The sequence below is a fragment of the Dermacentor silvarum genome, chromosome 9 (genome assembly GCF_013339745.2).
Source record: "Dermacentor silvarum isolate Dsil-2018 chromosome 9, BIME_Dsil_1.4, whole genome shotgun sequence".
In the NCBI taxonomy this organism is placed as follows: Eukaryota; Metazoa; Arthropoda; class Arachnida; order Ixodida; family Ixodidae; genus Dermacentor; species Dermacentor silvarum.
Window position 1 is genome coordinate 49,447,746 of NC_051162.1, and position 25,980 is coordinate 49,473,725.

The 25,980-nt window shown below is 49.1% G+C and overlaps 1 protein-coding gene across 1 annotated transcript in view; it reads left to right on the forward strand.

Annotated features, from left to right (window-relative positions):
• LOC119465229 (uncharacterized) overlaps positions 1–19,941 on the forward strand; it is a 36,055-nt gene extending 16,114 nt beyond the window's left edge. The window contains exons 3-5 of the mRNA XM_037726026.2: positions 4,200–4,326; positions 7,513–7,673; positions 18,284–19,941. Coding sequence (XP_037581954.2) covers positions 4,200–4,326; positions 7,513–7,673; positions 18,284–18,438 — 443 coding nt within the window. The 3' untranslated portion in view covers positions 18,439–19,941. The remainder of the gene's footprint in view (positions 1–4,199; positions 4,327–7,512; positions 7,674–18,283) is intronic.
• The last annotated feature ends 6,039 nt before the right edge of the window (positions 19,942–25,980 follow it).

The following is a 25,980-nucleotide window of genomic DNA, read 5'->3' on the forward strand; positions in this document are numbered from 1 at the left end:
GCGCAGCACGAATGCCTTGCGAAGGTCACACTGACCCGCGTTTTGCGGGACACAGCAGTTACATGACACCACCTGACGTCCCGTTTTGCCTCGTTTCCTTCCGATACTTCTCGTGAAAGCGCAGCTCCTTATCCTTAAAATAAACATTAGATTTTTCATACATGCCCGCATTTGTGCGAACAGTTTCAAAAAATGCTTCCATTGTGATGCGACTTCTTCCTCGACGTCTCGACAGCCGTATGGGAAGGCTTAACGAAAATGGCTTCGTTGACTGGACGTGGCCTCTGAGATTTGACAGCTTGCGCGTCACTGTTCGATCTTGGAGCCCATACATTATGATTCTTTGCTTGCGCGACAGGTGGCGCCACAACTGCGCTGCTCACTTCTGATTGGTGCTCGTTTGGCGGCTGCCGCAAAAAATGGGTCTCGCACCCATTCGAGCATTCGCCGCGCGTTGCTGCCACCAGACAGCCATCAAAGGACGGGGACAACATTTTGCTTATGAAAGATGTGTGAAACACACAATGACGTTGGATCTGTCGGGACCTGGAAGATTGAATATAAAAGGCTAAGAGTAATGTAACACTGACTTGTGACTAGTACAGTAAAACCTTGTTAATTCGGATTTCACGGGACAAAAAACTGTCCGAATTAACCGAATGTCGAATTATCGAGGGTATCCACAAAACAATAAGCAAGGGCTTACTATGTCAACACGCTTTTATTTAGTGAATGAATGAGCAAATAATGTTGCTATTTTGCACAAAAGCAGAGCGGAAGCTGAAATTCTCGTCATCTCATGACTCATTGGCTCTCGCAACGGCGATCAAGGCCTCGTGACTTCCTTCGCAGCACGGTCACGGTGTGCGCCTTCATTTGGGACGTGCTTTTCACTACCACACGCATATCCCAATTATGTTGTCGTTGTCGTCAGTGAACTTATCGCCAACAGATCGTCCATCCATCGCGATGCAGTTGGTGCTCTTCAAGCTGTGCGCCGAGTCAAAACGAAACAACTGTTTGCCGCAACCGCTGCGGAGAAAACCGTGGCCGCTATCGACACGATTATAAACAGCGACTTTGTGGTGCTAAAGGCACGCGGCCGGTGCACCCATCGAGTCAGAATGAAACTACCATTCGCGGCAACAATGGCGGACGAAACCGTGGTTGCTATCGATGCGATCATGGCGACTATGCAGTTTTTTAGGCACGCAGCCGATGTGCGTACCGAGTCAAAATGAAACTGCTGTTTGCAGCAACCACTTGGGAAGAAACCGCGGCCCCTGTCGATGCAATCATGGATGGCGTCTACGCAATTACAGTGGAATTCCCCTACAACGAATGCCGCTACAACGAAATTTCCGCCACAACGAAAATTTTTCGATTCCCCGTCAGCTGTCCATAGAAAGTAATACAAAAAAGGTCTCTCCATAACGCAGGTGTTTTATTCGGTATTTCCGCTTCAACGAACTTTTCGAGAACGAAACTGGGACTGAATTGAAATTAGAATTGCCGAGTAGTTAAATTAGAAGGCTCTTCCAAAGCTGTGACAATCGTATGTCCACTCGAACCAGGTTTTCGCGAACGAAATTAAGTTCAAAGTACCGATTTATGCCACTGCAATTCATAGCCACATCACGCGCCTGCACGATACCGCACGGGATCACCACAATCGCTGCCATTTTCTGTGGTGTGTGTCCGGTCGAAATGGCTACTCCAACGAAGAAGCGTAAACACATTTCGCTCGATGACCGTGGAAACTCAGTGTCAGCGTATGCTGGAATGAGAAGGTGCGTCAATAGCAGCGAGCGAATTGACCTCCGTGCCGCCTGTTGCTTCAGCGCGAACTAAACGTCGAAAGCACAGTGCACACGACTCTACCGGCACTAGTTACACTTTGCCCACGTGGCAGATCACTTTGAAGATGAGGCCGGAGCGGCTGCGTGCTTTGTGTGCGGGACAGATTGCTTTCAAGATACGGCGGCCGCGCTGCATCTGCTGTTGTCAACATGATGCCAACGTCTCGTCTTCTGAGGAAAATGACAACCCGCTAGACGCACTGACTCCGGCGACTGCTTTGAAAGTAATGGATCCTTTTGACCTCCTCTTAAAAGTTATCAGAGCCCACGACAACGACATTGTGATGGCTCTTTTACCGTACTGTGTGTCATATGTAAGAGGCCGCCTGCGGCACGAAAAAGAAGAGCACGTGAAGCACAGTGTTCGGAACGGCATGAGCTCTCGAGGCGCGTGAGCCGAGGCGTGATCGGGGGATGAACGGCGCTGTCGGGGGATTATCGACGTGGCTCCGGGCCAGGAAGGTCGCATCGCCAGCTCCGCTCTGGCGACGGGAGACTTGGGGGTCTGGCTGAGTCCGTGACGTTGGCCGTCCAAGGTGTGGCCGTCGACCTAGGCAAGTTCGAGCGAGGCTCCTGGACTGGCTGCAGCCTCTCACGGCAGGACCGGGCACCCCAGAGAGGATCCCCCTTCTACGGCAGACCGGCACGTTCGATTCTCCACGGGACGCCACGTCGGCACTCATGAAGAGGTAGCGACGCATCCAGACGCTAGGCCTATCCAGATGGGCCTAAGCAACGCCGAACGCCATCGCTGATGAGCTGACGAGCTCATCACCGACGAGCCGACGAGCTCACCGCCGACAAAAGGCGTCGGCGAGGCGTCGGCACCTACGGCACTTTCAACGCTTCCGACGAGCCCGACAAGTGTGCGACAAGAACTTCAAGACGACGATCCGTAAGAGACGATCACGTTTTGTTTACGACGCAGTTAGGCCGGGGCCAAGGTGGTCAGACTTTGACGAGTCAGCGCTCAGACTGACGTAGAAACTCTAAGACGGAGTTAGGCTCCGAGACAGAGATAGATTATTTTCGGGTAGTTTTGGCATTTAGTCAGAGATTTGTATTTTGTATTGAGCAAGTATTTTTTGTTGAGTTATGTCTAGTTTCGCGTGCCTTTAGTTTTGACTTTCGGTTTTAGTGTTGTGTGCCGCGTGAGTTCACCATCCCTGTACATATTAAATCCTCGTTTGCTGTGTCGCCATCCCGTCTTCCTTCTCCATCTCTTCTAACACCCGCACGCCCCGAGATCGGTGACAAAAAACATCACACTGTGAGACTCGTGTAACGCCTTCACTTGCCGTGAAGTGCAAGAAATCCAGGCTGGCCTACTTCTGGAAATAAAACTTCCAGTAAGCGCAAGCTTGCCAAGTTTGCCGACTTTTTCATAAATATGCAATGAAATTGTGATAATTCAAACCGCTTCGTTGCGACGGTGCATGTGCCACAAAATGAGTGTTTTGCGATCGGCTGGGCACGCGCGTTGAGTTATGCGTCTGCCGCAATGTGCGAAAAATGCTGTAACAGGGGCGTAAAATGCAATCTCTCGTGAAGTTGATTGACACTTTATTGACCGGACCGCCTTCGGTACGTCTTAACCTTTGCCCCCATGCCATCACAAAGATTTCCCAGACGATGGTTTCGGTTTCGTTTGCGGCTTTGCCGTTTGGCGTACGTATATACCTACTAATTTCGCGTCAACGAAGTTCTGCCACAACGAAATTTTTCGTGTGTCCCGTGAATTTCGTTGTAGCAGGACTCGACTGTATGAAGGCCCGCGGCCAACGCGGTGTTATGTGCGGTGGTAAGCGCAAGAATAAAGGCGTTAAAGGCAGAAAAAGTACGAAGCGTTTTGGCATAAGATTTCTGATGATGACTATGGCGATGCGGACTCCGCCGCTTTGTTTCAGTTGGACGCTAGTGTCGTTGCTCATTTGCGGCGTTCCTCGCTCGCCGAGCTCCGAAAGTTGTCCGAATGAACTGATGTGCTGCCAAGAACGTCTGAATTAGCGAGAGTTTGACTGTATTGAGTAATGAATACGCTGGTCAGTGCCAGAGGGCGAGGCCGAATTATCCGATTTCCCGAATTAACAAGGGTCAAATTAACGAGCTGTACTGTACATCTCTACATCTATTTTCAGACTACATGCTGTAGTAAATAAAGGATGACCTTCTGTTTTTCATGTCAAAGAATCTTGAATGAGAGTACAGTTCTACATAGCGCGAGATGCCCACTTCTGCATCCTTTCTTTCACAGGCAGAAAAAGTTTGTCTGCTAGTATACCTAATAGACTGGTTTTCATTATTAGGTCGCTTTCATGATCACTTTTTCATTACGTGCAGAGCAAGGAGAGGAGAGCGTGATCGAGTGCTTGCGTCTCTTGGCCGACTTTGTGGACTGCCCCGACAATAAGGACAGCATGGATGCCTGGAGGAGGCTGTGCCACATTACGGTACTCACGGGACACAGGTATGACAAGGTTGTCGTTAACCGGCCCTTGCACGAATCTTTTCGTGGGAGGGACGTGCTAGCATTATGTGGAGAGCTTTGGTGGGAGAACATCAACGTGGGGCCGTTTCTGTTTCTGCTCTCATCTTTTGGTCCAGTACAGTCGCCTACTGGTTCTTCTGTGATAGCTATTATACAGGCAGTCGACGAAATGCGTTGACGTCATTGGGCTGTCACGGTATCGACGCACATGCGTGGCCCACGCGTAAAGGGTTAGGATGTCTCCAGAGGCGTTTTCACTGACAGCTCATGTGAAAGCTGATTGTTCATGGCACATCATGTAGCGACAGCTCCATTTGCACGACTGGCAACCTGAGAGCATCTGGGCCGTGTCTCGAGGAGCGCTCGAGCTGGCGTGCAGGCACAAGCCCACAATATAAACAATAAGTGATTTATTCTCAGAACCGAACAGACGTTTGGGTGAAGAAAGGAATGTTTGGGTGGAGAAAGCCAATTAGAGAAGCTGGAGTGGTGAAAATTGATCCAAAGGCTTCCTTGCGTGGCGTCTCTCAAGCCCTCTGGGTTGCTATAGGATGTTAAAGGCACACTAAAGAGATAAATGGTTTGAGCTGTACTAGTAAATTTTATTGCAATAGCAATTATATTGACACTCAAAGAGGATTTCTGCCGTTAACGTCGCTGTCACCGTGAGGTTCCGTATGACGTCAACGGCGATGAAATCGTCGCCTTGCGCTGGACGCTGTATGTGCGAGTGAAAGGGCGCGAGGGACGCGCGTTCACGGTGAGCAAACGCACGATGGAGAGCTAACGCGCGTTCTATGTCGTGCTCCCTGAAGGGCTGCAGAATTGAGCGTCTCTTTCCTCCTTTACAATCGCCATATATAGAGAGCAAACGCGACTTTTTTCGTCGCGCAAATGACTGTGGGGGGACGGGAGGGAGGGAGGGGAGGCGGCATTTAGCTGCGGTGCAAAATGCGTATTTACAGTAAAAGCTCGATGATACGAATCTCACGGGGTCACGAAAAATATTCGTATTAGCCGAAATTCGTATCATCGAAACACAATTAAAACTACTGTCGAATCTCGATAATTCGAACTCGAAGGGGCCCGAAAATTTGTTCGAATTTAAAGGACGTATTTTTGAAGTATTCGTGCACTATAGCACGATGCACGAACGGTGCGAGTCGTGAAATATCGCAGCGCGCAAGCGCATAGCAAGCGCGGGCCACGAAACTGCCCACGCCGGCTAACGGTCGCTTCCCGATAACGACAGAAAACGAAGCTTCAGGGAGCGAGCGGGCGGCGCCGGCACACGGGTGCGCGCGGAGACCGTCGAAGGTGAGGGAGGAGGGCGGCAGGGAAGCGGATTTGGCCGCGTCAACTCCGCCGCTTCGGTGGCTCCCCTCGCCCTCCCTCTCAACTCCCTCGTAGCTCTCTCACCTTCGAATCCGTGCGCACATCTCCGTGCGCGCCCGCCGCCGTGCTGGCGCCAGCTTATTTTAGCCACCCCCTGAAGTTTCGTTTTCTGCCGTTATCGGGAAGCGAGCGTTTGCGGGCGTGGCAGTTTCGTTGGCCCGAAAGTGCCTCCGCCGCTGCTTTTCTCTGCGCTGCTGCCGCAGCGTGCAAGGTCAACATGTGACTAGAAAATAGAGAAGAAGGGTTCACTGCCATTTTATCCGCGTGGCTGATACGTCGGCACTAGTGTGTGCTAGAATACGGTTGTCTAGAACACTCTAGTCGGCACGTACACGCTTGTTCCGGCGCGATGCAGAAATGGCGACCTTGCAATTTCAGAGAGGGGGAAATTTCCGCCGCGGGTTCTTTTTTTTTTCCCCCGTTCCTTCGCGCGCGGCATTGAGGGGTCTCTCCTGAGCTTTTGCTCTATGGCGGTGTCGGAGCAATGCCGGTCGGAGGCGCCGCCGCGTTATTTGGCGCGCTGCTAAGAGCATTGTCGGTGCGCGGTATGTTCGAAATAAGCGTGTTCGAATTAACGAGATTCGACTGTAGCTAAATTAAAGAGTCAGAGGTGAACTCACTCAGGCACGTGTACGTAAAAAGTATTTATTTCTTGAAGCGCCACCGCTTCAAACTCTTCGCGCCCAGTCGCGGAGTCCGCGCTGTCCGGCGCCGCGCCTCCGCACCAAAAGAGGAGAGAAAGCGCGTGACTGCGCGCTGTTCTCTTTCGCCGCCGTCGGTGGGGCGGCGTTTATTCGTATCAACCGACGCAGGCTGAAAATCGATTCGTAACAACCGTTCTCTAGCACGTTGCAAAGTAATGGGGCTCGGCCGGGACCACAGAAAAATTCGTATCATCCGGACATTCGTATTAGCCGTGATCGTATCATCGAGCTTTTACTGTATATAAAAACGTTGCGAGGCGAGAAGGTGGTAAAGACTTCTGACGCTGCTCGACGAGTTTCTCGTTCTGATCTTGTCGAAAACCTCCGAGCCGCCCCCAGAGGCCCTGGCAACAGTCACCAACGCTGCGCATGTTTGGAGTGAACGCGGGCAAAACGCCGACGGCGTCGACAACAGTTCTGCGCGTTGCTGGTGCTGCTGCTTGTCCAAGTTTATACAGCTGACAAAACTATCCTTACTCCGTACAGCTCTCTACTAAGTTGCTATCGCAATTGATGCTTCGCCTTTCGGGTGAAACTGCGACATTTTTTCTTCTAAAATACCACAAGAATGCATTTTCGTCGTAAGAAGAGGCTTGTGGCTAGAAAAGGCACTAAAATTAAAGACAGGGTGGTGACACTGCCTTGAAGTTGCCACAGCAGCTCGCCATTATGTCATGGATGTCGATGGCGTTTTCTTTGGCCTAGGTTGTTAGGTTTCTATCGCTAAAGATTTACTGCATTTTATTCTAGTAAAATCTGAACATTGAATTTCGAAAGTTTCATGAACTTTTACTGAACCACAACAGGTCAAATGTGAAAAACTAAATATGAAATCTGTGACGTCACAGTGATGTACTGGCCCTGGTACAAAATGCATCTGGCACAAAATGCGATAAATTAAAGTGTGACCTTCATTTCCATTTTTAATAATGACCTGTTTCCACAAAATAATGAACATAGAGATTTGAAAGAATATTTTATGACTCTAAATTGATTTGTGTTTCTCTTTTTCTCTTTGGTGCCCCTCTAAACACTATGAACTGATCTGTCTGTGATGTCCGTGCAGTGAAGATGCAGCTGTCAGGGACTGTGGCAGTCGTCTGTGGCAAGAGCGTGGCGACTACTGGCTGCCGTACCACTTTTCTCCGCACCTGGATGGCAGTCCTGAGACGTGGATCCTGAAAGTAGTCTTCTTGCTGGCCCTGGGACAGACTGTGGGCAAGGCAGGTAAGCGGGCAAACTTTCCCTTCGCCTACTGGTACGTTGCCATGGACGTTTCACAGATTTTGGCAAAGGTACAATTTTCGTTTGACTCACCACTTTTTAACGGCTCACATACAGCACTTCTTCAGCTACAGTTGAATCTCAGTGGCATGATCACAGTTGTACAAATATTGAGAAATTTCCTGCCGAAGTACATTAAATACAGTGCTTCCTGTTTCGTGGTGACTGCAATGATGTACAGTAAAACCTCGTTGATATATACCCGCTTATACCATAGTTGCGGTTAAGGGGGGACGCGGGGATCAGATCGCGAAAATCACGAGAAAAATCGGTTTTTGGAAACCCCGCATTTCGGTATCTGCAACGCCTAATCTACGCTGTATCAAAATGATTTGGCTGGAAACGCATTAAAAGTGCCCGAAAAAAATTAATTTGTCAGTGCGCAGGGCGAAAAAACAGCTTTAAATCGCGCAAAATCACCGCAGTTCACGGAGCCATATCTCGTATTTCCCGCCACCGAGCGCCGCCATCTTGGTATCGTTCGAAAGCTCAAAGTTTCGCCGTTCCGCTTCTCAATTCGTCGGTCTTCGCCATCTTGTAACAAACGCACAAACACAAAAGAATCGCGGGTCTGCTAGAGGTAGTCACACGGGCCCTCCGATGAAAGCGGGCCTGCGATTGGCTGCCGTGCTGAATGGCGTCTTCCCATTGGTTACTGCTGCGGCAGCGGGCAAGATGGCTACCGCAGTTGTTCGCTTCGCAAACCATGCCGGCGTCTTCACTTGACACGCAGAATTCGGATTTCTGAGAGCGCCCAGTTTAGTTAAGGATCGTCGCTTGTTGGAGAAGAAAGTTTGGACGAAGCACGTCTTCGGAATACGGAAGCGCAAGCCTCCTACGGCGAGAAAAGTACGGCGATTAGCGGAGGAGCACCCGACTGAACATGCCGCGCTACCTTGCACCGTGGATTACGTGCCGCGCTATCTTGCACCGTGTGACTCAAGCAGCGAAACCGACAATCGCCCTGTGCCATCGGTACCGATAACGCAGTCGACGGAAGACGCGCCAACGGAAGCTCCCGCGCCTCGGCATACGGCCGCGCGAACCAGCCGAGATCGTATCGACGCGGGTCGAAGGTCACCATCGCCGGCGAAGACGGTGTACTTAGTTTGATGCATCGTGCGACATGAACACGCCGCCTCTGAGCGAGCCCCAACCGTCGACGAGCTACAGTGTAATAACCGAAAATTCACCGGACAAATAGTCGCCCGAACGGCGCACCATTCAGACGCGCCTCGAGCCGCGTTTCGCGTCAGCGGTGACGGCAGAATCGCGAGCATGCAGCGTGCGCGACTCCCGTCGCGCGATGTCCGCAACTGAACGGAAGTTCAATTTGATGTACTAGCCAGGCTATTAAATTTTCAAAGCCCACCAAACGAAGAGGCAAAGGTGCAAGAAGATGCTTGACAGCACTGATGCCAAAAATTACCGCCCTGATGCGTTTAATAAACCTGCACTGCTTGCAAAACTTTGCAGCTCGTTTTCTCAATAGTGTTTTTTTTGGTCGGTCACCTCGCTCGTGGAAAGCATAGCACAACAATGGCTGGACCGATTTTGATCCAGTTTGTTTGCTGTGATCCATGAACTGTGCTGCACATCAAGACAGTCCTTGAAATGTTCATTATTTTTCCATTATTTAATTACTTCACAATTACTGCATGGCTCTATGCAGTCAAACACAAGTTACATGCATGTCATGTTGAGTAAAAATGATTGAGTCACGCGGCGCAACCGAAAAAATGCCGCAAAGAGAGCGAGAATATAAGATAAACAAGGCACTAAAAAAAAAACTTCCGCCGCCCCTGCTGCCGACAGAGAGAAAACACTGTCTTGATATAGATTAGGCATCTGGGCAACCAAACACCGCGTAGCGCGTTGCCGCAAAGAGAGCGAGAATACCTCATGAGTATAAACAAGCTAAGACAGCGCCCCAGAAATCAACTTCCGCCGCCCCTGCAAGAGAGTGCCGACAGAGAGAAAACCATGTTGGCGCGCCTCGTTGCGATCACGCGGCGCAACCGAAACCGCTAAGCGCGTGCCGCAAAGAGAGCGAGAATACCCATGAGCGCGCTGATAAACAAGCTAAGACAGCGCTAATCAAGATAGAAATCACTTCCGCCGCCCCTGCAAGAGAGTGCCGGCGACTCGCGTTTGCGCGCCTCCGTTGCGATCACGCGGCGCAACCGAAACCGCGTAAGCGTGTTGCCGCAAAGAAGCGGAACCTCTGAGCGGCGCTGATAAACAAGCTAAACAAGATAGAAATCAACTTCCGCCGCCCCTGCAAGAGAGTGCCGGCAGAGAGAAAACTCGCGTTTGGCGCGCCTCCGTTCGATCACGCGGCGCAACCGAAACCGCGTAGCGCGTTGCCGCAAAGAGAGCGAGAAACCTCGTGAGCGGCGCAAAAACTAATAAGACAGCGCCAATCAAGATAGAAATCTTCCGCCGCCCCTGCAAGAAGTGCCGACAGAGAGAAAACTCACGTTTGGCGCGCCTCCGTTGCGATCACGCGGCGCAACCGAAACCGCGTAATTACCTGTCTGATAAACAAGCTAAGACAGCGCTATTGAAATCAATGTGCCGACAGAGAGAAAACTCACGTTTGGCGTGCGTGTGTGCTGAAACAAATTTCAGCTTGTAAGTCCTAAAGGTGGCAGCACCTCTGCCAAGAAACACGGGGAAAAGTACCCGTACGGCAAAGATTTTTACACATCCCCTCCTCCCCCCTTAAAATGTAATTGCTATAGTTCCCCGGCTGAGCCCCATTGAACACAATGTACAGACTGACTGCTTATGGCATAGTGTGCTAGAATGCGTGCCGGTTAGCACATACCATTTTCGTTAAGTCGCCGTTTGACGAACAGCATGGTGTGCCACAGATGTGTTTTCTTCACTTTTGAAAAAGCAAATGGACGCAGAAACCGCAATTAAGGGGGGACGGGGGTTCTAAAAACTTCTTCTTCAGTTTTGGTTCTATCTTAACTAAACTTCACTGTTTAGATCAATTTTTCACGCTGATTTCAAATCTATAATTCTACTCTAGTTCAGAAAGTATTAAAATCTGAAAATAAATTTCATGAGTACTTTTTACGGGGCTTTTTGGCAATTTATCCTTTGGCAATTTATCCTTGTCAAAGACAAGAAGTTAGAGCATGACTTTAATGCCAAAGACTTGCTCTGGGGGGTGATGCTATTTTTATTTGTTTGAAAGCATTATAAAGGTAAGAAAGGAGACCAACATTGAATGTGAATATATTTTTCTTATTTTCACTCACTGTTACTTTTGATTCTAATTTATAAAATGATGCTAGAGTAACAAAAATAGCATCACCCCCTAAAACATTTCATTACGAATACACAAGTGTCACTCCACAACATCATAAAAAAAAAGCCCCGTAAGACTGAGTGCGGTTTCTAAAAACATCGAACTGAGAAAAACGCATTTGAAGTTTAGAGAGCTGCAACTTTTTCTAGAATCCAGCTGCAGCAATATTAATGACATCATTTTGTAGCTCTATTTTTCACAATAATTACTATACTAAATTTATGACTGTACCCTGCCAGAAAAATGGGAAAAGCTTTTCATAAAGCCATGTACTGCCCCCAAACCAGCATGAGAAACTACATTTACCACTTCATGTGTCCGTTCCAGTGGCCTGCAAGCTAAATGAATACAAAAATTTTATGATAAAGTAGCCTTTCCATAGACAAATAAACTTACACTATGTTCAAGTCAAGAGCACGCACTTATGGAATATTTATTGAATGACCAAAATTGATTATTTTCATTCAACAACACTTCACTCTACAGCATGCCAGGGCATGCAGGGTTCTTTGCTGAGTTGTGCCGTTTTGAAAGCCTAGCCTTGGTAGCACTACTGTCTAGATGCTCATTTTGTGACTTCCGAAACTTTTGCGACTAGCAGCTTGAATTTCCGCTCCGTTGCGCACTATGATGCCAGGCACTCTTTCAAGATCGCCGCACTTCTCGTGCGCTCAGCTGACTCACCCACTGAATACAGTCGAATCCCGCTACAACGAAATTGACGGGGAGCGCGAAAAATTTCGTTGTCACGGAAATTCGTTGTCGCGAGATTATTCAAATACATAGGTGACACGTGACTCGCTGACGCAAAAAGCAATCTTTAATGCCAAAAATCAGTCAGCTTAGCTTGCTTCCGCTTCCTGCCAAGCGATGGCACAACGAGGTTCTCGCATGCCGCCAGCAAAGCCATTGCCTGATCGTTGTCCGTGGTCCCGATGGAACACCTGATCGTGTCGAATGCGTCCTTACCTGCGATGTAGTCGGTTGTCCGGGCTCACGTTGCGCGGCTGCGTCATCTTCGTCCGACGAAACACAGTCTTCCCGGACGCTGTTCAGGATGTCTTCGTCGGTCATTTCCTCGCGCACCACCACGCACGAGTCAGCTTGGATGTACTCGTCTGGATGTACACCGGCGGGCACATCTCCACTTTCCAGCAGGGCTGCCCACGCGGCTTCGACTTCATCAGACGGCGACCCGTCTCCATCTATATCTTCGTTTTCAGAGTCCGAAGTCTCGGTAGCCTGTGCGCTGAACCCAGCATGGCGGAAACAATTGCTGATTATGGCGCTTCTCGTTGCGCACCACGAAGCGGCAATCATTTGGAGCGCCATAAACAGGTCCACTTTTGTTTCGCGGCCCAACTGCGTATTTAGAAGCAGCCTTTGAATGAGGCGCTCACGGTAGGCCCGCTTGACGCTCTGGATGACCCCTTGGTCGAGGGGTTGAATGATGGAGGTGCAGTTCGGTGGGAAAAACTTTGACTGCACGTTTTCCAGCTCGGCGTCGTCCTCTATGATGTGGGCGGAACAATTGTCTAAGAGTAGACAAACCTTTCGGCCTTGCCTGCCCATGTCCCGGTCGAAAGTCTGGACCCACTCTCCGAAAATAGCCCGGGTCATCCACGCCCGAGTGTTAGCCATGTACTTCACGGGAAGGCTCCGGTTTCCTTTGAAGCAGCGGGGTTTGGCACTTTTGCCGATGACCAACAGCGTCCGCTTGTCCGAACCGTCCATGTTGGCGCACAGGAGCACGGTTATTCGCTTCTTACTGTGCTTGCCTCCGTGGCAGCGCAGCCCCTTAAAATCCAGGGTCCTGGTGGGTAGCATTTCGTAAAGGAGTCCGGTCTCATCTGCATTGTAAATATCCGACGGTGAGTAGTCATTCAAGATGCCTGCGAGGCTAGCTGACATCCACGCAGCGGCGCCGTCACTATCCGCCGAAGCGGCTTCATCGCACAAAACTTTGCCGATGATGCTGTGACGCGACTTGAATCTGTTCAGCCAACCTACACTGGCCTTAAAGTCATCTATGCCTAGCAAGCAGGCATAATTCAGTGCTTTTTGTCGCACAATATCACCACTAAGAGCGATCTTCTTGGCCCGCGTCTCCACAAACCAGGTGTATACTGCCTTGTCCAAGTCCTCGTGCACCGGCTGAGTCACTTTCTTGTGTTTCGCCGACGTCCCGGAAGCTAGCGCTTTCACTATAGCGTCCTTGCACTTCAGTATAGTAGAAAGGGAGCTCGCCGGAATCCCAAATTCTTCCGCGATGACTGACTTTCTCTTTCCGCCTTCAGCCTGGGCGATAACTTTAGCCTTCTCTTCCAGCGACAAAAACTTCCGCTTCTTTGTTCGGCGGCGACATGCTTCTCCGAATACCGATTTGACACCTTCGGGAGACAATGACCAACTGGCGTGCAATCGCTTGTTGTCAAGTGTGCATCGCGTGAACGCCTTGGCGCACCCTACCGGGATTTGACCTCGCAACCGCAACTTTTTAATTGGTGTTGTACACCGTGAAATTCTCACGAAACGTTATAGAACATTAATAATTAGACATACTATAAAAAATAAAATTGATGCGTGTATGTAATTTATAGGCATATTATTTTTCTAACAAATATGACCCAAAACGTTTCTTCGGAGCTCGGATGCTCCTCCATACGGGTACGTTGCATCGCCATCACTAACGCGGCATGGCGGCTTTGTTTTGTTTACATTGCAGCCCGAGCAGCTCAAGTTTCTGTGTGTTTACGCTATGAAGGTCGATGGTTTGCTAAGGCATGAAAAAAGAGTTTTAGGGGTTTCGGTGAGCTGCCGTTTTGGAGGGAATTTCAATGCATTATGTTCTATGTGACATCGACGGGGAATGAAAAAAACTTCGTTGTGGTGAAAATTTCGTTGAAGCGGACTTCGTTGTGCCGGGATTCGACTGTAGTAAGCCGTATCAACGCGGTCTTGGATGCCGCTGGACGCACTGGCTGACGATCCAATGACATCAGATGGGCCGCAGCTATGCCCAGTAGAATCAACGGCGACGTTAATGTGCCGCTTCAGACGCAACAGGTGGTTCCGGCCGTTCCGCACGTGCTGACCGTTCGGGCAGCGCACTGAATAGTACGCCATATCAACGCGGTCTTGCGCTGAATAGTATGTCATATCAACACAGTCTTGGGTGCCGCTGGACGCGCTGGCTGACGATCCAATGACATCAGATGGGCCGTAGCTATGCCCAGTAGAATCAACGGCGACGTTAGATGTGCCGCTTCGGACGCAGTGGTTCCGGCCGTTCGGGTAGAGCGCCTTCGTCCGCGATCTTCAGCTGTGCGTTCCATGGACGCTTTCGTTTCTTTCCGTAAGATTAACGCGTTATCTTTAGACGAGTGCAAAAGGAAAAGACTGTGCGTGAGCCGCGTGAACACAAACGTAGCAGACGACCGTGAGAAACCGGGAGCTACGGAGGAGATACGGCAGCGCATGCAAAACAAAAATAAAAAGCAAAATGGCCGTCTCAGGCTGCGCCAGCCAATGGGAGGCGCAAGACGGGGGGCTCGCCTTGCGCGCGCGCGCTCCGCCCAATCAGAGGCCCGGAAGCACCCATCGGAAAAGCGGCGAGAGCGATCGTCCAGCTTGAGCGGCGCCAATATTGAGCTGGCGCAAAATGCTCACAAGGAAAAGAGCTACAAAACAAGCCCAAGATGGCGGCGGTCGGCTGACGGCTGCTCCCGCGGCGCGCGCGGGAATTTTGAACAAATTTTGCCTGCTGCAGGTCGTTTCGCAGTTCCCGTGGCGTTTCGAAAGCTGATTTTTTCCTATTTACCGATCGAAATCGGGGTTAATAATTTGAGGGCAGCTGCTTGAAGGCCCAAACATTCCTAAAATGTGTTTTTCCAAAAATCAACTTTTGGGCGGTTTTTTACCATTCTCGAACCCGCGTCCCCCCTTAAATCGATACTCGGAAGTTCCGATCGACGCCATGTTGGCGATAGTGATGGTGGTTGGGCGTTCTGATGGTGATTGATGGTGGCAAATCATTCTTTGCAGCTGTGGCTAGGATAAAGGTGTGTGTTCAGGGTATTTTTTAAGATGCTTTTAAGATATTTGTCTTCCTTGAGAAAAAAATAGTCCCAGTTTCGCCCTAAAGGCAACGCATTAATGGCGATAGCAAAGACATAACTACACGAAATAAGGTTCGTAGCTGTCACAGCTGTCCCCGATTCGTCGTCGGCGCGAAGTCGATCGACGGGGTAGACAAGCTGGTTGGTCGTTCCGTACGCAAGCGAGCACAGTGAAAAGAGTCAGAGTCGGGAGTAAACAAAAAAACAAGATATTTATCGGCTGATAAATATACACAGATTAATAAAGTACAATAATAAAGAAAACACAAGACAGACTAACACACCTGAACTTCATATAACACAATGATGAAGACAAATAAATACGAGCAATGAACAGTAGATATTAAAATGAAACATGGCGCGGATCAAATATACAAGAATAACACCTAACAGCATTTCACTAAACAAAGTTCAAAAGAAATCAACGTTCAAAAGAAAACAAACGATGTCATACGCATTGCCGGGCAGCAGCAGCAAGTCCATAAACCGTGGAAGTCGGTGCACAAAGCTTTCCCGAAGAAGGCTGGCGGTCCGATCTTGTCGAGGTGGATGCGAATTGCTGAGCTGGGGTTCCCGGGAGACTAGATCTGACGACTTCCCTCAAGCAGGTTGAGCTAACTTGAGGTGAACTACTGTGAGCTTCGTTGCAGACGCTGGTTTGACGTCTCGTACGTCAACAAGTTCCTCAGAGTTCCGACGTGGCCAGGCGGCCCAGGCGATATGGGACGGCGCTAGCCCCCCAACGGCTTCTCAGTAGCGCATAGGTTCAGCTTCTAGACTAATCAGCAGGGCCCAAATCATGCGCTTAAATAGCCTCTCCTTTCCCTAGTTCCCTATGTAGGGAAACTGCCGCTATGTAGAGTTCTCCGAATTCAGGGCTCTTAGCTCCCAACAATCTTGGCCGCGTCCCTTTCACCATGGACGAAGAACCACAGATTCTCCTCTCTCCCAATGTCAAGGGCCAAGGTCGAGCCCGGCACTACCACGTGGCCGTACATGCACACTTCGGGGTCCGTAATCGGCGTGTCGCGTCTGGAATCGAGATGGCACCCCGAGTGGCCACGACGCTTTTGACGCCCGTAATTCGGCGTGTCGATGTCGAATAAATTATACGCTGCACAGCCAGGAGCCCACGTTTTTGACGCTCGTAATTCGGCGTGTCGTTAATCAGCGTCCAAACCATTCGAAAATATGCCGCTCCGTGACAGTAGCTTATCGGCTCTATAAATTTCAGTGCGTGTTTGCTTGCGGATTAAATTAACACAGGCAGGGTGTGTACAGGCAAATATAAACAGATCTCACTCGATGACCGCGAACACTCGCTGTCACAACACTAGTGTGATAACAAGCACTGGCAGCAGGGAGCAAGTGCTTCAGGTGACCTCTTGCTTCACTGTGTCTCGGAAACTTGAGATTATACAACATCCAGCACGAGATGCACATAAACACAGCTTGTGTTAAGGCACAAGCCATCTCGGCGAGGTCCTTGCACTTGCCAGAGATTGCCTCCAAGATATGGTGCGTGGCCTGTGTATGCACTTAGCCACATCCGCAGCCATGCGTGGCCACGGCCAGGGTAGAGGAGCAGATGCGCGCTAGGGTAAGAAGGTAGGTGTGGGCAAGTCTCCTACCTACCCCCCCCCCCCCCCCTTCTTCTTCAGTGAAGGAATCGAGCTCTCAGATTAACCCAAGCTGCCGCGCACGTGCAGCCTGAACAGATAGTGCCGTGGTGATGCTCTCCGGTGCGCACGCTTTGACGGCGTTTGTGCCACTCAAATCGTTTCGTGCGGAAACATGCGTGCAAATTACTTCGGCTTCGGCCGGCATTTTTATTGCTTTTTTGATAGATTTAGCAGCCCTACAGATTCCAATTACGTGCTTGATATGGCCAAAAACTTTGTTAAATCAGAAGCGTGTCATAAAGCTACCGTATTTACTCGATTCTAAGGCGCCCTCAATTGTAACATGCACCTGTTTTCCGTGACCACACACAAAAAAAAAGATCCTTTACAGTACCGCGCAGCTCAAGCTTTCATACAGAACTAAAACTTTCTCTCGTTTGGAAAAACAGATTTCCTCCCGATGCACTAAAGTTGCGATTAATAAAAAAAGTTGCAGTTTCGCCCGAAAGGCGAAGCATCGATTGCGATAGCAGATTAGTAGACTGCTATACGAAGTAAGGATAGCAGTTTTATTGGCCATATAAACTTGCAAACATTCGCTTACTAAATAAATTAACAAGCACGGTGTCACGCGCGCACAAGCAAACATGAACACATCTCGCTCGTTGACTGTGGAAACTTGCTGTTAAAATGCTGGAGTGATGAGGTGCGGCGAACGAATTGACCTTCGTGCTAGCATGCCTCTCGCTTCACCGCGACCTATAAGTGGCGAAAACACTGCGCACGGCGGACTTTCCTCGTCGCAGATCGCTGTCAAGATAGGGCCAAGGCGATCGTATCGCGGGAGTAGATTGTCGCAGAATACGTCCTGCTTCGGTCCACTGAAACCCTTCCGGGTTGCTTTGCTGGCGAAAATCCTCTCCTTCTGTTTGCGCCAGTCCCGCACGCAATTTTCGGATTTTTCGAACGGCCATGATCCGGCCCAATTTCTGTCAGTCTCTGCACACATGATCACTTTCCTTTTAAATGTGGCATCATTAGTGCGTCTGCTCTATCAGCACTTCATGCTGATAGAGCAGACGCAGAAAACGGCAAGACAGACTGTATAATAATGCCTAAGCATGTGTACTCCAGCACATGGAGGAAGCTACGGCAGCTAGGCAGTGTAGCTAGGCTCGAAGCGCATGCGAGGCGGCCATTTTGAAATGCTGACGGCTATATGGTAATGCAGATTTAGGGTCGTACTCGATTCTAACGCACATGCAATTTGTGGACCTGTTTTATCGAAAAAAAAGTGCGCGTTAGGTTCGAGTAAATACGGTACTTCGATGAATCCCGGAAAAAGATGCATGATTTTCAATGGAACCAAGATCGGGAACTGAAAATATTATGCTACATCGCCAATTTCATTCAATCGAGGTTTGACCGAATAAGTAGGCACGTGTAGTCATATAAAAATGTCACTCTTGTGCCGTCCTGTTTGTGTCACAGGGGGCTACATCTCTGAAGTGGAGAAAAGGCTCCTCGAGCACGACGCCGAACTGCTGGAAAAGTTTAGGGCGGCCCAGGAACAGGTGCTGTGTGCTCCCGTGCTTGACCACCTCTTGGAAGAGGCTCTACGGGCAGCCCGTCACTTCACGAGCTGATGGTATCCCATCCACCAGTAGTGCTGTGGAGGCCAACCAAGTGAATACATGAATATGATTTGAGCATGATGCACTCTAGTGCGATTAACGAGACACAAGGTGAAGGTAGCGCTCAGACGAAGGGCTGCTCCTTTGCGAAAATATCAAGAGGATTAGTAGCTAGCTGCAAGTGTTCTCTTTTTGCATGTGTAGCTGTGTGTTTGTGCATGTTGTGCAGGAAGAGTTACATTCGACATCTGAAGAAAAGCGCCCATATTAGAGTTTGATGTTTTCAGGTGCACCAGTACTGTTTTTCAGCCTTCGAAGTATGGCCAAGGACCAGTTTTTTTAACTGAAAATTGTTTTCTTGGCAGGCAGCTCTGAAACACTCCCGAAAATTGTCAAACTATAATTTTTGGAAAATTGAAAAAAAAAAAAGTAGTCGAGTAGGAATGTGCAAATAATGCTTTTTGAGACTGAATCGAATACTGCCAGAAGCGAATCGAATATCGAATAGTTTTAGAATAATGAACAGCCGTTACCACAATTAAGGGGGGATGTGGTAATTAAAATTATCATTACTTATTTCTGAACCAAACTTGATAAAAGTTGCATGCTTGTTTATTTTCTTCTTTTGATTCTAAAAATGCAGATATTTTTTCTGTAGGTTCATTATGTAATTAAGAAAACAATGTTTTGTTCTTACTACAATATAAAAATAACCACTGCACAAAAATAGACAAATGACATATGGACCAATAGCAGAAAGCACAAGCTTCACAACATAGGAAGCACTTTTATGATTGGATCAATATTTCTTACTTTATGGTACACTGAACTCTATTGTTTTGAACATGGCCATGCATTAGTCACACAAAAGACAAATTTTAAAAACTTAAAAACAAAGAAACTTGAAAAACTGTTTCCTATGTTGGGCGCTCCAAACAGGTAGCTCATGCTGCAAAAAAAAATTAACGTTATATCTATGGTGGCTACTGATATATCACAGCAAATGTCTTGCTGGGTGTGCAAAATTAGTATTTCGAGAAAATCAAGAAAACAAACAAATGTGACGTTTATTTGTGAAGAGTCACAAATGTGTACACATACACACTCCCAAAACATTAGTAGGCTCCTGGGGCATAGTCGGTTTGGGCATCAGCACCTCTGTGGCGCTTTTTGAATAAGCACTGCACATGTTCTGCCGATGCACTCTTCTGTTCAGATGCGGCTGATCGGCGTCGGTCTTTTTCCGCCATGCGCTGCATATACTTTTGGCCAGGGTTCATCCAGAGTTCTTGCAGAATGCTTGCCGAGGTTCTCCTGCAGCCAGCATTGAATTTTGTCACTGTTTCCGCCACAGCAGCCTCAACGCTGAAGAAGTGCCGCTCCTTCGGTGCGAGCGCCCGTATTAGCGAGTGCAGGTTTTTGTTGTTGTTCTGTGTTTTGCCTCGCCGGCAACGTTCAAGCAGCATCTTGTTAGAGAGCTGTTGGTAAATTGGCAGTAACGCCTTGCTGACATGAGTCGGTAAATTGTAGTGGTGCTTCGGCACAGGTTAGCCTTTGGCCTTTGCAGCATTTTGCCGGCACCAGGAATCGGGACCTTCTGGACAAAGGCTATGATTTGAGGTGACATCATTTGATGTTACGTGATAGTAGCTTGCCATCACGGCCTTCTCCATGGCTTCAATGTCACCAGTGTGGGACTTCAGATCCCATCCATAAGAGTTCAATTTGTTGACCAAATCTCCAGTCAACCTTCCTCTTCCACTAAATGGCTCTGAGCCAGGCCCCTTGTGCTTTGACAGGGCATTGCGTAGTGCTGTCCCCATCCTCTTATGGACATGGTTGACACAATCCTCTTTGTCAACTTCGATGTCGCCATATACTTTGACCTCGTTTAGGGCCAAGAAAGTACGGCTGTCACCGTCTGACAGCACAGTTGTGTATCTTAGACTGTCCTTTTCCAGCGATCTGTTGAATAAAGTGAGGCCAGCCTCCACCCCCATTTTACCAGCCTTCTTATCCGTATTTTTCTGGCACTCATGGCTGGCTTTCCATTCTTCGTATGAAGGGTTGCCAACTTTTGGTCCACGCTGACAACCGGCACAAAAGTTGCTCAGCACAACGTAGTCCAGCACAAGTCTGGTAAAAAGTTCAATGACGGCGCCGACACCGATGTGCGAACTGTGCCCGCGAGTCATCCAAGACCGATCATACGATACAGCAACGTTGCCCGGGTTGCCGAAGTTTAATTGGCTGTAAAGCTGCCGTACCGACCAGGGATGGGTGAATAATGAATCTGAGGCTCGAAGAGAATTTGAAGCGAATAGTGATTTGGTCGAATAATTTCGAATCGAATTGTTCGAATAGTGTATATCACATTACAGTAGAACCTCGTTAATACGTAGTTGGCGGGGACGTGGGGAAAATACGTGCTAACCGGTTATACGCCTTAACCGAAAACCACGATTTAGCCGCGACTTACCGTTCAAAAGTGAAGAAAAAGTAATGAGTAATGTTCGCAGTACACAGCTTGCTTTATTCAGAAGCAATTGACCAAAAGTCGGTAAGTGTCAGTTGCCGCCGCGCAGGCCTTGCAGCGACAACAGCATCCTCGAATTCCAAGAGACCGCGGGCCAACTTCGGCATGAGACCTTTTTTCTCGGCAAATGCGCTCATCACAGTCACGGCGTCAGCAACTGCCGTCAGAGACGGACCTGGATCCGGATCCGCTTCGACGTCGTCATCGTCGTTCTCGTCGTCTTCAACTTCACAAGGCACAACAGCGGCGGCAATCTCGCTGTCTGTTAGGTCAGGAGATGTTGCCACGTCACTGTCTAGGTCACGAAAGGATTCAAACTGCAGAGCCTCGGTACTACCTTGACGCTCCAACAGTGTGAGCAGCCTGTTGCAGTCGTCGGCAGTCTCTTCGTTTTTGCCAGTGCTCACGCGCACAACGAACTTTGCTCGAGCGAAGCAGTTCTCCACTGTGGCGGACTCCAGCTGCTGCCACGGGTAGGCTAGGAGGTGTATTGCACCTAACGTGTCGATGGAGTACGTCTTGCCACACTCCATTGCGAGCAGCATTCTGCGCAGCAAGTTTTTTTGTACAAATGCTTAACTGAGTGAATGATGCCCTGGTCAAGGGGCTGTGCAAGCGCCATGGTGTTCGGCGGCAAGAAGAAGAGTTCGATTGCGCTCAAGTTATCGAGCGCAACGTGTGACGATGCGTTGTCGAGCACAAGGAGAACTTTTCTTTTTTCTCTGACAAAACGGCGATCCAGAAGCCGGATATATTCTTCGAAAAGCTTTGAAGTCATCCACGCTTTTGTGTTGCTTCGGTATATGACGCCCGAGGGCAGGTGGGCGCCTTAAAAGCACCTCGGTTTCGCAAACCAGCCGATAACAAGCAGTGGTAGCTTTTGGGTTCCTGTCGCGTTGACCGTGAAAGCAACTGACAGCCTTTCTTTGGCATGCTTGCCACCAGTGCAATTTTCGCCCTTGAACGCCAGCGTTCGGTTGGGCAGAAGTCGGTAGAAGAGTGCCGACTCGTCCAAGTTGAAAACGTCTTCCATGGCGTAGTTGGCTAGAGTCGCCGGCAGCGGCCCATTCTGCCATTCTGCGGCACCTTCATGGTCCGCATGTGCTGCCTCTCCGCACACCACCCTCGCACTTACGTTGTGGCGCGCTTTAAACCTTGCTAGCCAATCATTGCTGCAAGAAAAGTTATTGCAGTTCATTTGACTGGCAAATATTTATGCCTTTTTGGCGAGTAGGGGGCCGCTGACTGGCAAGTTCTGCGCCCTGGCTTTTTTCAGCCATAAAACCAACGCCTCTTCAACCTCGGGAAAGGCTGATCCCCTCAAGCGGGTGCACCTCTTAATGTTGGATGCAGCACCGCTCCTTAGCTTTTCTCGAACATTCCATATGCCGCAAACTGTTGTTAAAGGCAGTCCACACGCACGCGCGACGGTGGTCTTCGTTGTTTCATTTTCAAAACTACGAAGGATGTCCAACTTTTCCTTCACGCATGGCACGCGATTCTTTTGTCCAGGTTTTGGCATCGCTCCCGTTCTCCGGACGAAGAAATATTCTGTCGATGATGAGCAACCACGAACGACACCACTATGCACGCAACACTCCTAGAACGAAGTCACACGCGCAATGAAATATCCAGTCGCCGCTGAACGACCACGTCGATGACACACGTGGAATGCGATGACACACATGCAATCCAGTTGCGAAGGAGCAGCAGTATGGGCAGGTCGCAGCACGGAGAGTGATGGTTGTGGTGATGGAGCTTTTAGCTACACTACGCTGCGACCCGATCTAGAGGAGGAAGCCCAATCACCATCACCAACATGGCGTTGATACGCTGCGTCGATCGGTGCCTCAAAGTACCGAATGAATTGCGGTTTTCACGTTTCTTTTTCAAAAGTGAAAAAAAAAAAAAACGCATTTGCGGCACAACAATTTTGCCCCCATACTGTGACTTAGTGAAAATGGTACACGCTAACCGGTACGCATTCGACGAGCCACTACGCCGTAAGCGGTCAGTCAATAGATTGGTTTCAATGGGGGCTTGGCCGGGGAACTGTAGCAACTATGTGTTAACCGTAACTACGTCGTAAGCGGGTACGTATTAACGAGGTTTTACTGTATTTAAAAAATTAGCATTTTTATCATGACCAAACTAAAAAAAAAGCAAGGCAAAAAAATTGATCTCCATACCAATGCATGGTATGGAGCCCACGTAGTGAGCTGTATAGCCCACGTAGTGAGCTATACAGCTATGACGTATTTCCGGCTTTCTAATGCGAAAAATGTATAGCCTTCGAGATCTACAGCTGCTGTATGGCAGCCATGTCAGATGAAACATAGCCTCAGAGATTTCTATTTGTGGATGGATGGAAACAACTTTATTCAAATCCGGCGAAGTTTAATGACCCGGGCTCAGGTCTCCCATGAGGGGACTTCGAGGCCTTGCCTCGTCGCAGCCTCCCGGGCCCGCTGGACTGCCCACTCTTGTGTCTTGAGGTTGGAGCTGCGCAGAGCGGCGGCCCACTTCGACGCAAGAGCCTCCGGAGCTACTGCCATTTTCGCTGCTATAACAGGACACTCCCACAACATGTGTGAGAGTGTCGCTCTAGTTGCCTGACATAATTTGCAAATAGCACTCGGGTATTGCGTGGGGAAAATGTGCTGCAATCGCACCGGACTGGGGAAGGTGTGTGTCTGCAGTTGTCGCCAGACGACTGCCTGGCAACGTTTCAGTTTGGGGTGAGGTGGGGGCAATATCCTCCTGCCTAACTGGTAGTGTTTGGGGATGTTATATCTCACTAAGCGTTCTCGTGTGTTTCGCACCAGGAGGTCCGAACTCGAAGAGGGTGTCTCAGACTCTGCGCGGCGAGTCAGTTCTCGCGCAGAGCGGTGTGCCACCTCATTCAAGTTAGGGGGGCCCTCGTCGGTGGGGGTGGCGACGTGCGCTGGAACCACATGATTGCGGTGCTATCGAAGTGCTGTCGACCAGCTTTCCTTAGGATCTGAAGAGCTTCGGAGGCAATGCGCCCCCGCGCGTAGTTACGAACTGCGGATTGTGAGTCGCTAAGAACTACCTCGCAGAAGGGGTCGGTAAGCGCAAGCGCAATCGCAACCTCTTCCGCTGTATCTGGGTATTCCGTTTCTATTTGTGCCCGTTGTTCGTGGCTTTTGGCTGCCTTTTCAAAACCGCCGAATAATTCAAAGATATCAAGTACCTTAATGCGAATTGAAGCGAATAGCGAATAGAGAACTATTCGATCGAATATTCAACAACATCGAATATTCGCCCATTCCTAGTGCCAACATTGCGCATTTAGTTGTGAGCGTCTCAGCTGCCCGATTCGCGGCAGGCGTCAACTTCATTTTGACGTACCCCTGCCACGTTTTCGTATGCAGCCTACGGTGCGATATATTCATGGCTGCGAAAATATCATAGAACGTAGTTTGCCAATTGCCGGTGCTTTGCATCACGCGCGTAGCCAGAATATTAACGGTACGCGGATTCACCTTCCGCGAGTCCCATTCACACGTGGCGAGCTCCACACTGTAGCTTTGTCGCCGCATTTCGAGCATATGAGCACCAGACTTACTGCAAGGCCATATTCGCGCTCCTTCCGGCTGATTTTCGCGCTAGCGCCGCATGTATTACAATTCACGGGCTCCAGCAGTGCGTTCACCGATTCCAGGCACACCTCGGTGAAAACAGTATTGTCAAGCGGGCCGGCCGCGACATCGCCATCGGACAAGATCTCCGACTTACGGCTTACTGCTGTGGTTGACACGAGCTCTTGTAGTTTCTCGTTGGCTCTTCTGTCGATTAGCTCCAAATCTGAAGGCGTCAGCATAACTGTGTCACGACGGACGCGGCTGGCGTTTTGGTGGCTCGTCCTCAACGACTTGCGACATGGTGGGGCATTTTTTGAAGTTGTAGAGCATGGATTTCTTCCGTTTCTTTCCGAACTTGTGCTTAGAGCCAAACTTTCGAAGCGGAGGAGGCATTGTCGCTCGTACTCACGCAATGATCGTATTGAACATGGCGTCTCGCCTGCTTCTCTGCTGCGGCTAGGAGACAGCTCGGAGTGGGCCCAGCCAATCGCGTGGCGTTCTCGTCACATGCATGTGACCGCGAATAAGAACGCGCGTTTCATCTATTTTTGCTGCTGGTTTTTGTATGGAACCAGCAAGCCTAACGAAGCGGCAGCGCGCTATATTTGAAGCCGAACCCTCGCTCTTTCAAATGAAACCAATATGGCCGCCCTCAAGGCACTGGTATGCAAGCGCGGCACCATGGAATGTGTGTAGTTTTAGCGTGGACACATGCAAAAAATCAGGTGCCCTATCTTTTTTTAAATTGATGGTTTGGCTGAAATATGACCTTACGGGATTGGAAACTTGGCAGATAGGGAGAGTAATGGATGTAGATTCGAGAAATGCTATTTTCCAAAATTATTTTTCTTTTAAAATTATTTTTTGGGACTAAAGACCCGTGTCCCTCCTTAAGGGGGGAGTAGGGGATGACAATTAACTTTTTTGTTTCTTGGCAGAAAGGGCTGAGATTTGGCACACACACTGCACATTGCAATAAAGGGACAAATCTAAAATTTCATGGAGATATCTGCATTAGTTCTTACTTTATAAGAATTTACAAAAATGTACAAGTTCCTTGCTCGTACAAAACAAAACATGGTACAAAACAAAACATGGTACGGAGCTGGGAATACTTTGTATGTTTGTCTAAATGTCTAATCTATACATCAAGACAGTGTTCAATCTTTTTTTAGTGCCCTCATATTTTTTTTTTTGCTCAACATGACATGCATGTGACTGTGTTTCACTGCATAGAGCCATGTAGTTAATGTGAAAAATAAAATAAGGGAACGATTAATAAAAATTTCAATGCTGTCTTGATGTACAATACAGTCTAGGGATCACAAAACAAACTGGATCAAAATTGGTCCAGCCATTGTTGTGCTATGCTTTCCACAAACGAGGTGACCGACAAAAAAAAAAAAAACAATT